General features: G+C 51.1%; 5 protein-coding genes across 5 annotated transcripts; 2 read left to right on the forward strand and 3 right to left on the reverse strand.

The window, feature by feature from the left end:
- The first annotated feature begins 872 nt into the window (after nt 1-872).
- On the forward strand, nt 873-2,537 carry BC939DRAFT_469963 (ras guanine nucleotide exchange factor domain-containing protein). Its single transcript, XM_051558069.1, has 2 exons — nt 873-1,165; nt 1,358-2,537. Exons 1-2 carry the CDS (start codon nt 979-981, stop codon nt 2,194-2,196), a joined length of 1,026 nt encoding a protein of 341 aa, XP_051406284.1. The 5' UTR covers nt 873-978; the 3' UTR covers nt 2,197-2,537.
- Nucleotides 2,538-3,103: 566 nt separating this feature from the next.
- BC939DRAFT_533754 (uncharacterized protein) lies at nt 3,104-6,613 on the forward strand. The gene is made up of 2 exons (XM_051561711.1): nt 3,104-3,209; nt 3,328-6,613. Exon 2 carries the CDS (start codon nt 3,345-3,347, stop codon nt 6,543-6,545), a length of 3,201 nt encoding a protein of 1,066 aa, XP_051406285.1. The 5' UTR covers nt 3,104-3,209; nt 3,328-3,344; the 3' UTR covers nt 6,546-6,613.
- A 41-nt stretch (nt 6,614-6,654) lies between these two features.
- Nucleotides 6,655-8,125, reverse strand: BC939DRAFT_56517 (uncharacterized protein). The gene is made up of 4 exons (XM_051561752.1): nt 8,096-8,125; nt 7,618-7,863; nt 7,041-7,460; nt 6,655-6,925 (listed from the first exon to the last, which is right to left on the reverse strand). The coding sequence occupies exons 2-4, from the start codon at nt 7,778-7,780 to the stop codon at nt 6,819-6,821; spliced, it is 690 nt and encodes a 229-aa protein (XP_051406286.1). The 5' UTR covers nt 7,781-7,863; nt 8,096-8,125; the 3' UTR covers nt 6,655-6,818.
- A 132-nt stretch (nt 8,126-8,257) lies between these two features.
- On the reverse strand, nt 8,258-10,450 carry BC939DRAFT_378238 (pyridoxal phosphate-dependent transferase; the record flags this gene model as incomplete). The annotated part of the gene is made up of 4 exons (XM_051551713.1): nt 8,258-8,580; nt 8,671-8,861; nt 8,955-10,153; nt 10,313-10,450. Coding segments are annotated over 4 exons (1,851 nt in total), but the record flags the coding sequence as incomplete, so codon positions are not given.
- Nucleotides 10,451-11,096: 646 nt separating this feature from the next.
- Nucleotides 11,097-12,098, reverse strand: BC939DRAFT_482235 (aspartic peptidase domain-containing protein; the record flags this gene model as incomplete). Its single annotated transcript, XM_051559101.1, has 3 exons — nt 11,097-11,348; nt 11,469-11,716; nt 11,855-12,098. 3 exons carry the CDS (start codon nt 12,096-12,098, stop codon nt 11,097-11,099), a joined length of 744 nt encoding a protein of 247 aa, XP_051406288.1.
- Nucleotides 12,099-12,250: the final 152 nt, after the last annotated feature.

The raw sequence follows: 12,250 nt of genomic DNA on the forward strand, positions 1-12,250 counted from the left end.
ACGCACGCCAAGGGGGATTCATAGTTGAGGCAGAGGACATTGAAGAGAACATCACTATGCGGGTAGGCACCTAACGCCAAAAGCACAGAGCATGTGCGTCTGCTGACTGTGTGATGAACCATGCACTGTACTAAGTTAGGGAGTTTTTTTTTTTTTAAATAATAACAGAGTCTTTCTCCGAAAAAGAACTGCAGCGTTATCATGGAGCAGGGCCGATTTTATCTGCAGAGATCAAGGACACGAAAGCTCAGTCTGTCTAAATCCCAAAATCGGTCCCGTACCAACCGATCCTCGTCTTCACCTGGATTTTTGACGGCGCCTTTGGAACCGATCTCATCACCTGTGGCGGTGTATATGATCGAGTTTGGACCGACTCCGGAGCTCCAGGCGACGTCTCCGATTCTTCAACTGGACCCGCTTCAACTGGCGAGATATCTTACGCTCGCGGATATGAAGGCCTTTCGAAGCATCACGGTGTTTGAATTGATGTCGGGTTGGTGGAAGAGGCGCCAGGCAATGGCAAATAAGGGTCTAGATGGATCCCAGAGCGAGCCCAGGAGATCTTTGTCGGGGCTGAATGCCGAGGTCGAGTTTGCAGACGACGGAGCGATCGAGGCCTTTACGCGTCGCGCAAATATGGTAGAGTCGACTTATAAGCATAAGCCGTATTGTTTTGCTCAAAAAGTATTAGAAAAAAAATCATGCAGAGGTATGCTAACCAGACAGTCGTGTATTTCTGACTTTATAGCTCAGCTACTGGGTTGCTCATGAGATTGTGAGCGTCGCAGGGACTAAGACCCGAAAGCAGCTCATCAAGAAGTTCATTGAAGTCGCTAAGGTAAAACTGCAGCAGTCAAGATAATGATAGATGGATAAACTCTTGGGAGAGGAGGGAAGGAGCGAGATATGAACTACAGAGGAAATTAACGCCATTAATCTCTCTAGAATTGTCGCGAGCTCAACAACCTGCATACGGCGATGTTTATTGTATCTGCATTGATCTCGACGCCAGTCCGCCGCCTGAATTTGGCCTGGAGGATGGTCTCGTCCAGGGATATGGAGACGCTGAGACGGTTGGAGAAGCTCCTCGATCCCTCGGGCAACATGAGAAATTACCGTCAAGCGATCTCGGAAGTGGAGGCATTGCCTGTCATTCCATTTTTGCGTATGTTTTTTTTTTTTTTTTTTTTTTTTTTTTTCGTTTTATATGTATATATCTGAAAAAGTGCCATCTATGCATCTTATTGCATAGAAGATCTAGATTGATTCCCATCGACTTGCAAAAAAAAAAAAAAAAAAAAAAAGAAAGCGGAAAGAATCTGACGCGCGTAAATTTCTTTTTCCATGACTTCATTAGCGATTCTGCTCAAAGACATTACGTTCATCTTGGACGGTAACCCGACGATGATAGCGTCGAAATTCAACCCACCCGGGCAGACACCTCCTGTTTCAGGTGGGAGTGCCCATGCGGGAGCAAGTCAAGTGGCTGTCAACGATGATGAGAGCTCCGGGTCTGTATCAAAAGCAGTCTCATTGCCGAGCAGCGGTGGTGGTGGTGGTAATGACATTAGTAGTAGCAACAGCAACAGCAACAACAACAGCAGCGGATGCCTCGATAGCAAGGCAGATGCGGAGGGGCCTCAGTTGGTGAACTTTGACAAGTTTAGGCGGCTGACACAGTATGTCGAAAACGCGGTGGACATGGCCAAATCGGTCGATTACTGGTTTGAGCCACAACTCCTGCGACAGGCTCGGGTGTTTCGACCGACTTCGCCCTCGCTCGACCATGGAGGTCACCCGAGCGATTTGGGCGGCTCTGTTGAGGGCTCAGTCCAGACTAGTCGTGGGGGAGGCAGTGGGCCGTTTTTTGAATGCTCCAGTGGACCGTTGGACAAGATCTCGGAGATTGTGGAGCATCGTCTGGTGAAGGCGTCAGGATTGTATGGGGTCCATCAGAGGGTGATTGAGGTCGAGTTTACGAGCAAGCCGAAGAGTACGGGGCTGTGGAAGGGAGGGGTGAGCGTAGGAGGAGTAGGGGTTGGAGGCAGCGGCTTCAACGTTAGTCTTGGAGGCGGCGGAGGAGGATCGAGCGGCAACGTGCATGGATCGACCCTTGGTGAAACTGTGATCCGAGCAGTACAGGGCGAGGAGGAGTATTTGATGGGCCTAAGTCTGATGTGTGAGCCAGGTCGCTGAGATCTCGTTTCCATCCCCCTATGCTGTCCTGCATTCCCTGTAGACTAATATTAATATCCTTGTAAACATAAGCCCGCTCGCCACTTCTGCCGCGGAGAAAAAAAAAATTGGCCAAAGGGGTGCGTGCAGTGCATGAACTAGGAACGTTTTCTTGCAGGACGAAGGAAGAAAAAAAAAATGCAATTTAGGGCCAGGCCAAATAAACCCCCAATTGCTCTGAGAAAAACAACGGACCACATGGTATAAATGGAGTAGATCAAGTCTAAGGTTTGGCCTGATGCATACATGCGTCCACGTAGTCTGCGTCCGTCCGTCGTGATGTGTCGTGTACGTGGTGGTGGTGGTGGTGGTGGTGGACGACAGAAGGAAAGACAAGACAAGGTTAAAAAAAAAAAAGCACGATGGGTTGATGACCATGACCATGCGGCAGCGACGACTGTTTCTTTGATGTAGATAGACGTAATATATACTACGCGACTCGATCGATAGAAAGATAGAGAGGGTATGTCTATTTATTCCTGGACTACAGAGGTGGGAGGGAATGATAAATGCATAAATAAGAAATGAAGAGGAGGAGGAAGGGATAACGCGCGGTAAACGGTAAATGGCAGATGGTTAATGAACATGGTACAGTGGTGCAGTGGTAAGATTGCATTAGGATACGGTATGGCATGGTATCATATGGATACAGCATGGGCATGGGCATGGGCATGAGCATGAGCATGGGCATGGGCGTGGACATGCATGGAGAGAGAAAGGGGGAGAAGAGTAGCGACAGCAGCAGCAGAGCAGAGGACACCGTGCCCTTTTCCTCTCTCTCGTTTATATAATTCGTCCGCCCTCTTCTCCTTCCCTCTTCCCTTCATGCATTCGTTCCGTCCCCCATCCGTCCTCTCCATTCCCCCTCCTCCTCCTCCTCCTCCTCCTCCTCATTCCTTTTTTGCTTTCCTTCCTTCCTTCTTTCTCTCTTTCCTCTCTCTCTTTTTCTCTTTTGTATTTTATTCTGTTCCCAGGTACGGACTGGTATCCCATAACCATAATAGCCTATTTCCCCTGGCACACTTCAGTGCTTTGCCACATCCCTATTCTTACCCTGATCCCACCTCGTCCCTCTCTCTCTCTCTGTTGTAGAGTCGCTCTGCGCCGTCATGTCTTCCTCGGCACATCGCCCTCGCCAGTCCTCTTCAAAGGATCTGCCCATGCTCGCTGCCTTCCCCACTCTTGCCTCAAAACCAGGGCCCCGTATCCCCAAACCACCCCCCTCATCCTCCACTTGTTCTTCTTCTTCATTATCGCCAGCATCACCATCCCTAAACCACAGATCCAACACCACCACCAACCCCCTGAACATCCCCGAGATCCTCGAGCTCGTCTTACTCCATGTCCTCCTCCAGTTCCAGAACGCTGCCTCTGCCAACCGCCACCCCTTTGCCTCTTCTTCCTCCTCCCCCGCCAGCTCGGCCTCCTCCCTCACCACCACCACGGACATCCAACTCCAGATCCGTGCCCAGAAACCCGTCTCCACCCGCCTGGCTTTCTTGCGCGTCTGTCGGCTATGGTATAACGTGGGCGAACCGCTGTTGTGGAAAGATGTCAAGTGGACGGACTATCAGTCTCCGCAGGTGCATCAGAGGATATGCAGGCAATGGACTCGTGTGAGAAGTTTGACCTTCGAATACGGAATGAGGACCACGGATGCGCCCACGGACCCTGTGCAGGCCTCACCTCCTGAAGGTACCAGCACCAGTAATATCCCGACATCCATTTCTTATTGGGCAAATGGACCTCGCGCGAGGATGAGGAATCTATTGGGGAGCGATACAAACGCTGTCGGGGCACAGTCGCAGCAGGCAACGGCCGCAGGCGGACCGAGTGCAAACGGAGTTACCGCAGCAACTACAGGATCAGGATCGAATGATCGGCATCGGCGGATGGACGAGGCCGGTTCAAGATCGTATACAGAAGACGGGACGACCCTCTCAGGCAGACCTCGCGTCACACTCGAGCAGACATTGGCGGAACTGGCGCGCGCAATGTCTCGACCATCCGATTTGCCGCATTACCGCCCCAAACCTCTGCCACTACGCTGGGCCCACGGTCACAAACAGCACCCATTACCGGGCTTGCCGTCGCCTGCTCCTCGTCCCCTGTCGTTTGCACCTTTACTTCATCGCTCGCAGCTGACATCTCTGACACTCAATGGATTGTTCCGTCTGGAGACGTTCCTGGAGGCAATCTTGCCGTTCGTACCGGAGCTGACGTATCTGGATATATGTTTGCGATGTTATGAATGGAAGGATGAGATCCGGCTAGATAAGGTCTTGAGGACGTGTCCGAAATTGGAGTACCTGTCCGTGGACAGGAACATGATTGGCAGGGTTGATTTTGCTGACCCGTCGTTATCGGACGAAGGGGACTTGAACTCGGATGATGATGATAGTGACGATGATATGAACTATGAGGATGAGCTGAGGAGTCCAGGCCAGGAGGCGTATGCAGGAACATCGTGGCACATCAAGTACGCCCATTTCCCTCAGCGGAGCATGAGCAAATCTGATCCCAAGGGATGTGGAACAATGGCTGCATCAACCGGAGAAAAAAGATCGCAGCCGACACGAAGGCGGTCTCGTCAACGTCCCTTGGCACTTCGAGTGCTCAAATTGAAGAAGGTCAGGATGCTGGAACGGGGATTTGTTCGGCTATTGCGACTTTGTCCATTGCTGGAGGAATTAGACGTGTTCAGTACGATCTACTGGGGATGGTCGCGTCAGTTCCTCAGCACGGTTGCTCAGTCTTGTCCGGAGATACGGCACTTGCACCTCACAACCAATTATGTCACCGGCGGGACCGACGGTATTCCGGAGGACCCTATGCATGCAGGGATCGTTATCTTTCATGAGACCCCTCTGGAGCAGCTTGATCCCCCAGGCATGACTGCGATCGACGGTGCTGGGGAGGTTGGAAATGCGAGCGCAGGCGTAATGACGAACATCTCTACAGTCGCAGGAACCATGGACATTCAGGGACCATCTTCAGCAGCATCGACAATACCATCACCATACGACCCTGTAATCGAGCTGATCAAACTCTACCCGGCGCTACTCTCGTACGACGCCCGATATGTCCGATTCCGTGATTCGACGCTTCAGACGCTCCAACAGCATTGCCAATATCTAGAACGGCTGGATCTGACGTGTTGCCGAGAAGTGAGTTCGAAAGCGATCGACCATTTCCTGAGATACGTTCCGACATTGAAGCATTTCTCGGCCAGTCGGGCCCGGTTACGGATCGAGGATATGGTCGAATCAGCAGAGAGACATGATCGGTACGTTCAAGCGACGAGTGAGGATCCTTCGACAACGGATTCGGTGCCATCCAAGGACTTGCAGCCGCTGCCGCGATGGTGGGCCTGTGAAGGACTGGAGACGTTTATCATTGGCGTCCAGAACCCGTCTGCAGGGAGTGGTCGGGATTTTGATTACCAGGCTGAGCGGGCGGCGGATTTCCAGTTCTATTACAGGGATTACCAAGGCCAGTCATCGTCGTCGTCGTCGTCGCGGCACGGGGGTGGATCGGAGAAGGCAGCAACAGCGGCAGCAGCGAGAGGATATGATCATACGCGGTACTGTACGTTTGTGCTGTTTCAGCAACTGGGACGGCTAAGGAAACTGAAGAGGCTGGAGTTGCATGGCGGACGGTTTGATCTTGGGATCGGGGTCGGGAGCGCAAGTCAGCGCTCGCTGTACTTCAAGTCCTCTACCCCGGATTTGGCGCTGGCTTTGCATAATGAGACCAAGGACCTGGATGTTCCGGAGCATCATGGCAAGACCGAATCAAAGGCCCAGCGAGGGCTCAGGAAGATGAAGAGTTTCTTGTCACTCGGAGGAAAGAGCAAGCAGAAAGCTGAGGACGAATCTGGAAAGGAGAAACCGAACGGCAAAGGGAAACATGTAGACAGATCAGGATGCGGATCGAGCGGTGATGTAGAATGTGGTGTTGTTGGCGGTGGCACGCTTGGGCTCGGAGGAGATCTTCAGTCATCTGGAGGTTCTGGTGTACACGAGAGTAGCGGTGATTGCAATAGTAGTGGTGGTAGCGTGAGCAACAAAACTGTGCCGAGTCACTGGACGGGACTCCAGCCGTTGGCGGGACTGGCGCAGCTGGAGTCATTCAGTATGAACTGGTCGAACTTTCCAATGTTGCGTGAGCAGGAGATGGCGTGGATATGTCAGCATTGGATCCGGCTGGAGTGGATCTCGTTAGGCCTGGTGCCGGATTGTGAGTGGGATCAGATCCGGAATTGGGTACGGTCCAGGCGCAAGGATATTGTGGTCGTTTTTGAGCGGTGAGAGACTGTATGTAGAAAGCAAAAAATAATGAAGACGACGACGATGGCAGTTCATGCATATTCGTGTTATACAACTAGAAATGCCATGAGATAAAAATGAAAGGAAAAAAATGTTGCTGCGTAGAGCAGAGGCATGCATGTGCAATTGCCAAAGTGTATCGGCAGTAGGCGACCATAGTTTTCTTTTTTTTTTCCGTCGATTTGTGTCTATATCCCCAGTGTATTTTTTATTATTATCGATCGCTTGAGGAGAAGGAAAAGGAACTGAGTCTTTCTAAAGCTGCAAGAAAATCGGGTCTTCCTTATAAGTAGCATAATTAGGTCTCTCCAAGGACCGGTGTGCGACGTCGATGTCGATGTTGATATCCTCGATCAGCGCCTCTTTTTTTTTTTTTTTTTTTTTTTTTTTTTTTGGAGAGAGAGAAAAGGTAAAGTAGTTAGTGAAATAAAGTAGATGAAACTTCTCAAAAAAAAAAGAAAAAAAAAAGAAACTCACCGAGGGTGGTGTAATCGAATTCGGGACGGATATAACCGAGCACGACGACGCGAAGTTCATCCCCATAGAAATCGCGATGGAAGTTGTGCATGATATGGACCTCGGCCGATTTCTTCTCGTTCTTGTAGAAGGGGTTCCAGCCCAGGGACATGACCATGGGGTATACGGTGGCGGGACAGTGGGTCGCTAAGGAGGACGAGGACGAGGACGCTGTCGTTGGAGTTGCTCCTCCTCTTAGTCCCATCAGTCCTGCTATTGCTCCTGCTGCTGCTGCTGCTGTCGTCGCTGCTGTCGTCGTTGAGGCGTTCTCTGATGCTGAGGAGGTGGGCTTGTTTTTGACGACGACCTGCGCCCAGCCGTAGTAGATCCCTGTGACCATGTGGCGCTCCTGTGCAGCAATGGCTTCTTCGGGCAGGTTGGCTATCCATTGAAAAAAAAAAAAAAAAAAAAAAAAAGTATAATTGTATAATTGTATACAATCGTCAGTTATGACAGATTCAGACTGATCCATGCCAAAATAACAAAGGAATTTCAGAAAGAAGTCGATAGATGAAGCAATTGAGAGTAAGTGCTTTACCGGTAGGAATGCCGAGCTCTTTGCTTCCACGTCCAAAGCCCTTGATGACGGTGCCAGACATCTTGATAGGGAAGGGTGTCTCGGGAGTGGGGCCGCCGGCGATCTTGGCGCGGTTCGAGGATGAGACGAAGCTCTTGGTCGGCGTTGAGTCCGTCGTTGTCATGGCGAAGAGACGAGTTTGTCCTGTGAGTGGAGGGGGGAGAGAGGGAGGGAAGAGTTGGGGAAGAGAGGCTGGAGTTGGTCTTGCTGGAAGTAAAAGGAGAGTGGAGTGAAGAAAGAGAGAGTGTTCTTTAAAAAGGAATGAACGCAGGCGAAGGGAGTGTGATGACTCAAAAGAGGTGCTTCTCCCCAGCAGCAGTACCCAAAAGGGTTGGCGCACCCACTCCAAAAGCCACTTGGACACAAATCCCTTTTTTTCCCTCACTGTTCTCTTCCTTTGCGCAGTGGTTGGGGAAAACACATGTCATGTAATTCATACCGTCTGATCGAGCGCGACGCGTACTTTTTTGCGGTATTGAACTTGTGTCTATGCTATTCCGTCGCAACCCTCAAATCTAAAGATCTATCTTGAAGGACGCGAACATGGACAACTACCGACCGCCTGCGCTTACACCCTCGAAGCTCACTCATCCTCCTTGATAGCATCCAAGGCTTCCTTAAACCCTTGCAACAACACCTCCCGGTCTTCCAGTCCAACAGCAACCCGGATCAGGTTACGATCGATTCCAAACTGAGCAGCCCAGTCCAGCTCATAGTAATGCGCCAAAATCGTGTATGGACAAGCAAGCGTGAAGTTCGTGCCGAGTGAGGGGCCCTTGTAGAAGGGTAAGGCGTCAAAGAATTCTGGGCCTCCGTTCTTGGCATGGAACGTCACCGAGAACAGACCGCCATATCCAGCACCCTCGACCTTGTGCGTCAAGTAGTTCGCAGTCGTCACGTACTTGGGGTAGTACACCTCCTTGACTAATAGTCCAGGTTGAATAATCCAGATCGTCAGTGTTAAATCTATACGTAAACATCTCAAGCTTCCTTCTCGGTGCTGTGCATGCATACCTTTGGGGTGGGCTCGCAGGTAGTCGCAGAGGGCCTCGGTGTTGTCGTCGATACGCGCGATACGGGTCTGGAACGTACGAGAATTACGCTCCATGAAGATGGCATCCTCAACCCACATCAGATCCTCGTACTCGCGACCCATGGCCTCCTTCAATCCCTTGTAGTACTTTCGCTGAGGGTTTAGCACCAAGCTAATTTAAGATCATTCATCAGTAACATCGACAGCAGTTAGTAAAAAAAAAAAAAAAAAATATCAGACTACTTGAGAAAAAGGTGCTGGTTACCTTCCACCCATGACATTACTGTCACCGCTGAAGATCTTGGACAAGGACGAGACCACGATATCCGCAAACTCCAAAATCCTGACATTCACAAAGTTCCCGAGGGTCTCGTCCACGATGATCATGAACCCATACTTATCCGCCAACTGCCCCAGACGCACCAAATTCGAAGACTTCAACAACGGGTTCGAAGGGAATTCGCAAAAGACTGCCAGAATCTTATCCTCCTCCGGCACATTCTCGCCCAAAGTCTTCTCCAGAATCTCCTTCTCCAACACCTCAATATCGTGATCCTCTCCATTCCCGTAAAAGTAGCACCCAGGACCAAACTTCTGCAGCACCTTGAGCGAATCCGTATACGGAAATCCAAAGCAGATCGCCTTGCGTTCAGGGAAGAGGGTCATCGCGATCCGGTGCGCATTGTAGATCGCGGACATTCCCGTCGGATACAGGTACACGTCCTCCTCAGTCACGTACTCTCCTGTGCCCGTCCATCCGGATCCAGCATGATGGGCAACCTGGCTCGCAATACGACGGCGCAACGCCACCTTGGCCTTGGGCGCGAACGATAGATCCAAGTTACGTCCATAACGTTCCTCGACATAGACCTCATAATCGCGACTGTCCATTCCATCCGCCTCCTCTTCTACCGGTCGATCTTCCTCATCCTGCAACTGAATCGCCGCAACCGCCGCGGGAAGATCTGCTGTAATTTGCTGCTGCTGCTTCGCGGCCGTATAATGTCTGTTGCCGCGGGGCATACGGATTGCGTTACCCTTGGCCGCAACTGCGGTGGCCTCCTGCTGATCCTCTTCTGCCTTGAGAGCCAACCATCTCAGACAGAACGCTGCCTGGCGCGAGGTGACGATATCCCCGGTATGCTGCCAGAACTGCTTCGCGACCGGATAGGCCTCCTTGGGGAAGAAGGTCGCAAACACTTTGACCTGCTTGATCCCACCGGGCTTGACCTCCGAAGCCGGAGCGTAGATCGCGAACTCGACGATCCGGACCGCACCCGCACCCACAGCACCAGAAGCGTCGGTTGGGAGCGGGCGGGGTGTCGGAGTCGAATCGTCCGTCGACATCGTCGGCACGTAGTAGCGTTCGACAAAGTGGCGACATCTTTCAGCAACCCGACGAGATGGCCACAGGAACGAGGCTTCCGTAGCTTTGCCGTACTTTTTCTCGCAAATCTCGACAAGCTGAGGGGAAGAAGGTGGGGAGAGAGAGGAATGAATTACAAAAGCTTTGTGAGGTGGTACAGAAGGATCTGTCGACGGACATTTTTAAGGGTTCGATCTGTCCGAAAGAAAGAAAGGCCGGTAGCATTGTGTAGCTGAAAGCAGTTCTAGAAAACATACCTCTTTGACCTTGAGGGCGACAAAGAAGCGGGGGTAGCCCGAGACCATGGCGTTGACGACTCTAGGCGCAGCCTCTTCGTAGTCGACGTTGTCTCGGAAGGTGGGAAGGGAAACCGAGATGGCATGGGGGACGTTAGGGACTGGGGATCCAAGGGGCGCCTGTTCAGGACGGACACCTGCGGTGGGGGTGATATGACTGGTGGCCATGGTTGCTTGTTGCAGTTGTGGGGGGAGGACTAATGGGGTAATTGTACAATTGCTCACTGGCGTGGACGATCTAAGGGTTGGTATTATAATGATTGTTCGATTGCTTTGTTTGCTGCGTTGCTGCGTTTGGCACTAGTGCGTTGTGCGTGTGGTGCTTATTATGTAGCTTTCCAGGGATGGGATCAGGTCGATCAGATGAGATGAAGGAAGAAAAAGCGAGAAGAGAAGAAAGAGATGATGCCATCAGCCTGGGTTGAGCGAGGGCCCTTAAAGTTTGTTCACAGGAAGGTGTGTCAGGTCCACATCGACCTGACTCACGACGGATCGCGTGCTGGAGGAGTGATGTGACCATCTATAGTTTATTTAATCTGCTCCGTGCAGCCGTGAGGTAGAAGCATATGGACGTCTAGAGCTCGGAGAGCAGCATCGTACATACGATCACAGCCATGTAGGTGTAGAAAAGAATGTGGTTCTATCAGAAAGTACAAGGCAGGCAAAACATAAGAGTGACAATGGTTAGCAACACAATTTACAGAAACCAAAGACCGGGGGGAAGAGCAGAGAAACAAATGCATGGCTAAATATCTACCCCTGAAACCATCCTCTGGACCGATCCGTTCACGCCAGTCGACCCATTGCCGGTCCCCTGGGTTCTGTTCCCGCCTCCTCCGTTGCCTTGTCCTTGTGGAGGGTTGGACAGGTTAGGCAGCAGTGTGATGTTCGTCAGGGTGTTGTACACATTCGAGGGCTGAGCGAATCCGACCGCCAGGCTGCGATAGTCAAAGACACTGTACACGTTCTTCAAGAACGATGCCCCGAGAACCCAATCCTAGGTATGATCAAGAAACAAAAAATAAAAAAAATAAAAAAAAAGTATACGACGCGTTAACACTCTGTCAATGACATAGTTCAAAAATCCAGAAACACACGAGTCCGTAGTACAACTTACGGTTTCTGTTGCAGATCCGGCGACATCGATAGCGCTCTTGCAGTACTCTGCGTATCCGGGAATCCTAAACAGCACAACCAACTCTTCTGCGGGGACACGGAACTGCTGTCCTGAAATCGTAAAGTTGAGATCGCCAGCGCTGGTGTTGCATGGTAAGATCCACCCCACTTGTGGCGCCTCAATCGCGCCTGGTATATGTTCGTGGAAGATCGAAGCGGCCTTTGAGGGCACCACAATCAACGACGTTCCTACAACACCAAACGAAAAAATAAAAAGGAAGGGAAGAGGAGGAGGAAGGGGGGAAATCAGCACTAGCTATCAGCAACGCTCATCCATCGAGCAAAAAAATAATGTGGCCAACCCATTGTGCACAGTTCACCACATACCAGAATCGATCAATGCTTCTCCAGAAAGTCCCAGATCCTTGCCCGCAATAGAGACAGCATCAAGACGGATCTTCCACGCATTCTTGTCAGTGATGGGCGACCAAGTAAAATTGCCGACGTACTTCGTGGTATCGACGCCACCGAAAATCACCGCCCCGCCAGAACCCTCGGTCGCTCCTCCCACCCGCTGCCTTCCCATCCAGATCGAGACAATGGGTTGTAGAATAATCTTTCGCGCAAGCATCGTTTCTATGACAGTTGTGTAGCCTACGGCGTATTCAAGAAAAAAAAAAGACCATGTTAGATAGGAGATACAGTACAGGGCCAACACTTTCAAAGGGTGAATGTGGGGTGTGTGTGCAGCATAAAACAAAAACAAAAAAAAATCCTCACCTT

This window comes from Gamsiella multidivaricata, assembly GCF_025024155.1.
Source record: "Gamsiella multidivaricata strain RSA 2152 chromosome Unknown BC939scaffold_136, whole genome shotgun sequence".
NCBI classification, from domain to species: Eukaryota; Fungi; Mortierellomycota; class Mortierellomycetes; order Mortierellales; family Mortierellaceae; genus Gamsiella; species Gamsiella multidivaricata.

Coding starts and splice junctions, on each gene's coding strand:
- BC939DRAFT_533754 (XM_051561711.1), top strand. CDS start 3,345: ATGTCTTCCTCGGCACATCGCCCTCGCCAGTCCTCTTCAAAGGATCTG.
- BC939DRAFT_56517 (XM_051561752.1), bottom strand. CDS start 7,780: ATGACAACGACGGACTCAACGCCGACCAAGAGCTTCGTCTCATCCTCG. Junction 7,461..7,617: donor AGAGCTCGGCATTCCTACCG/GTAAAGCACTTA, acceptor TTCAATGGATAG/CCAACCTGCCCGAAGAAGCC. Junction 6,926..7,040: donor ATTCGATTACACCACCCTCG/GTGAGTTTCTTT, acceptor AAAAAAAAAAAG/AGGCGCTGATCGAGGATATC.
- BC939DRAFT_469963 (XM_051558069.1), top strand. CDS start 979: ATGTTTATTGTATCTGCATTGATCTCGACGCCAGTCCGCCGCCTGAAT. Junction 1,166..1,357: donor GCCTGTCATTCCATTTTTGC/GTATGTTTTTTT, acceptor TGACTTCATTAG/CGATTCTGCTCAAAGACATT.